This window comes from Pteropus vampyrus, unplaced genomic scaffold, assembly GCF_000151845.1.
Source record: "Pteropus vampyrus isolate Shadow unplaced genomic scaffold, Pvam_2.0 Scaffold36, whole genome shotgun sequence".
Taxonomy (NCBI): Eukaryota; Metazoa; Chordata; class Mammalia; order Chiroptera; family Pteropodidae; genus Pteropus; species Pteropus vampyrus.
In genome coordinates this window covers 13,245,389-13,248,034 of record NW_011888817.1, presented here as the reverse complement: position 1 = coordinate 13,248,034, position 2,646 = coordinate 13,245,389, and the positions used below count along the sequence as shown (strand labels likewise).

The following is a 2,646-nucleotide window of genomic DNA, read 5'->3' as shown; positions in this document are numbered from 1 at the left end:
TATCAAGATTTCAATTTGGTCATACTTAATGTTTGCATTTAAAAGGCATCCATTTCCTTGTTTTTCATCTCAGGAAACACTGGCAAACCTGGAGAGACAGATCTATGCTTTTGAAGGAAGCTACCTGGAAGACACTCAGATGTATGGCAATATTATTCGTGGCTGGGATAGGTATCTGACCAACCAAAAGTGAGTGTCAGAAGCCTGTAATGTTTATATTGTGACTAATGCTTGTTTTTAGGGCTGTGTATGTTCTTAGTAGCAACTTTACAGGGAGGCAGCACTAAGTGGTAGTGTGGAAAGAGGTTTGGGCTTGAACTTTGGACTCTGGCTCAGCCTTACTGAGTCATCCTGGACAAATCCTACATCTGTAGACTAGAGAAAGTCGGGCCTATGGCACAGGGGTGTGTGAGGCGTAAGTGAAGTGTGCCTTACACAACAGCATTCTATTAGTGTCTTCCACATTTTAATCAGTCATGAATTCCACCCTCGCAATCTTTGCCATACCTGTATGCCAACCCTACTGCTATGTATTTAGTACTGTTATTCTTGAAAACTTTCTAAACTTTTCAAAAATTTAAAAATCTGTAGAAAAATGGAAAGAATAGTACATGAATACTTGATACCCTTCACCAGCATTCACCGATTGTTAACTTGTTGCCACATTGCTCTCTCCTCTTTCTCTATAATATATAAACATACACACCTATATCTACATTAAAATTTTTTTTAAATTTTGAAATGGCTATAGATACATAGGAAGTTACAAAAATAATATAGAGAGGTTCCATGTACCCTTCACCTAGTTTTCCCCAGTAGGTTTTATGTAACTATAGTACATCAAAACCAGGAAATTGACATTAGTACCATGTGTGTATGTAGTTATCATTTTAACCTGTGTTGATTCGTATAACCACCATTGCAATCAAGATACAAAACTATTCCATCACCACAAAGACCTCTGTGATGCTGCCCCTTTGTGATTATATCTTCTCTTTCCCCCCTATACTTAGGGGGTTTTTTGTTTTGTTTTTGCTAAACCATTTAAAAGAAGTAGGTATCATGACACATTGCCTCTAATTATGTCAGCAGTTATGTCCTAATAAGAACATTTTTCTTAGCCACAATTATCATGCCTAGAAAAATTAGCACTACATTAATAGTAACATCTAAATCACAGTCTTTATTCAGATTTCCCTAATTGTCTCTAACATGCTTTGCTACTTTGTTTTGATCTAGTCAGAATTTTTTAGTGCATTTGGCTGCGATGTTTCTTAATTTAGGAGAGTCTCTCACCCTTTTTGGTGGTGATATTGTTTATGACATTGTCTTGTAGACTGTCCCACTTCCAGATTTTTCTTACCGTGACCTCATGAGAGATGCTTTCAACATTTTTGGTAGGAATGTTGCATTAGTGATTTGTGTACCTCTTGTTTACCTCTATTTTATCAGGAGGTCTATAATGTCAGATTGTCCTATTATTGGTGCTCCTAAGTTTGACCATATGATTTCTCTATTGTGAAAGTTTATTTTTTTCTCTTTGTAATTAATAAGTAAATTTGGAGTTTACACTTTTAGACAGTGGGAATATATTGCTCCCCTCCAATTTTTATTCAGTGGTTTTATGATACATTGTTGATTCTTAGCTGAATAACTTATTATACTGGAAGTTGCAAAATGGTGATTCTAAGTTTACTATTCTTTTTACATTTATTACTGGTATTCTGAAAGAAGAGCCTTCCCTTTTCCTCTGTCATTTTCTCTATCTCTTTCTCTTTTTAGTCACTATAGACTCATGGATTTTTTTAAAAAAAATCAGTGTTGGGACATAGTGCTGTCACTTTTTTATCGTAGAGGTTTATTTTTTAGTATAAATTAATTTATTGAGATTAACAGAGAAGTGCACAGATCATAAATGCACAGCTCAGTGACTTTTCACAAAGCCAACACAGCCATCATTATCCTTTTTGATGCTTAGTTTATTTCAAATGTGGCCAGAGGGGTCCTCCTTAAGCTGATTCCTTTGTCCTTTTGACATGACCCTACTAGTCTGAGCACTTTTTCCTTTTTGTCACTTTGTCCTTTGCTTGTCCTAGACCTGATTATCAGCCATTTCTCTAAGGAACCTTGATTTTTTAATTTAAATTTTTAAAATTAGGTTTGTTTAACAGAGACACTTCATATCACTAGTCTTTGCTAGTTGTTTTTAATAATCATTAAGATAAATACATATTAAGATGAAAATGATTATGAACCAACTAAAGTAATCTCATATTCCACAGTAGAGCACATTCCATGCATTAGAAAACACTGCTGTCTACATAGGCATTCAGCATAAAGGTCGTTTTGGCCACGCTAAGTGGTGTGGGGGCAATAAAAAACAAAAAGAGTTCCTTACATTTGCCTGGACACATCCTCAGCTTGAGCCATAGATGGAGCTTGGTGCTTATAATGAATTCTTGTGTATGTTTTAGAAACTCCAATAGCAAAAACGATCGAAGGAACCGGAAGTTTAAGGAAGCCGAGCGACTCTTCAGTAAATCCTCAGTTACTTCAGCAGCTGTAAGTGGGATGCGGGGGTCTTTATGTGGCACATTGTTGTGGAAGACTTTTGTTAAATTTCTGTGAGCTTTCTCTTTCCCTCTT

The 2,646-nt window shown here is 35.9% G+C and overlaps 1 protein-coding gene across 6 annotated transcripts in view; it reads left to right on the top strand.

Annotated features, from left to right (window-relative positions):
• MEAF6 (MYST/Esa1 associated factor 6) overlaps positions 1-2,646 on the top strand; it is a 20,792-nt gene that overhangs the window by 4,235 nt on the left and 13,911 nt on the right. For 5 of the 6 annotated variants that reach the window (XR_002779773.1, XR_002779772.1, XM_011358003.2 and 2 more), the window contains exon 3: positions 2,475-2,562. Coding sequence is in view for 4 of the 6 variants with exons in the window: in XM_011358003.2 (XP_011356305.1) it covers positions 2,475-2,562 (88 nt within the window). In the remaining 2 variants the exon portion in view is untranslated. Of the gene's footprint in view, positions 1-17; positions 190-2,474; positions 2,563-2,646 lie in introns of those variants that run through there. The other variant, XM_023529391.1, reaches the window with a different exon arrangement.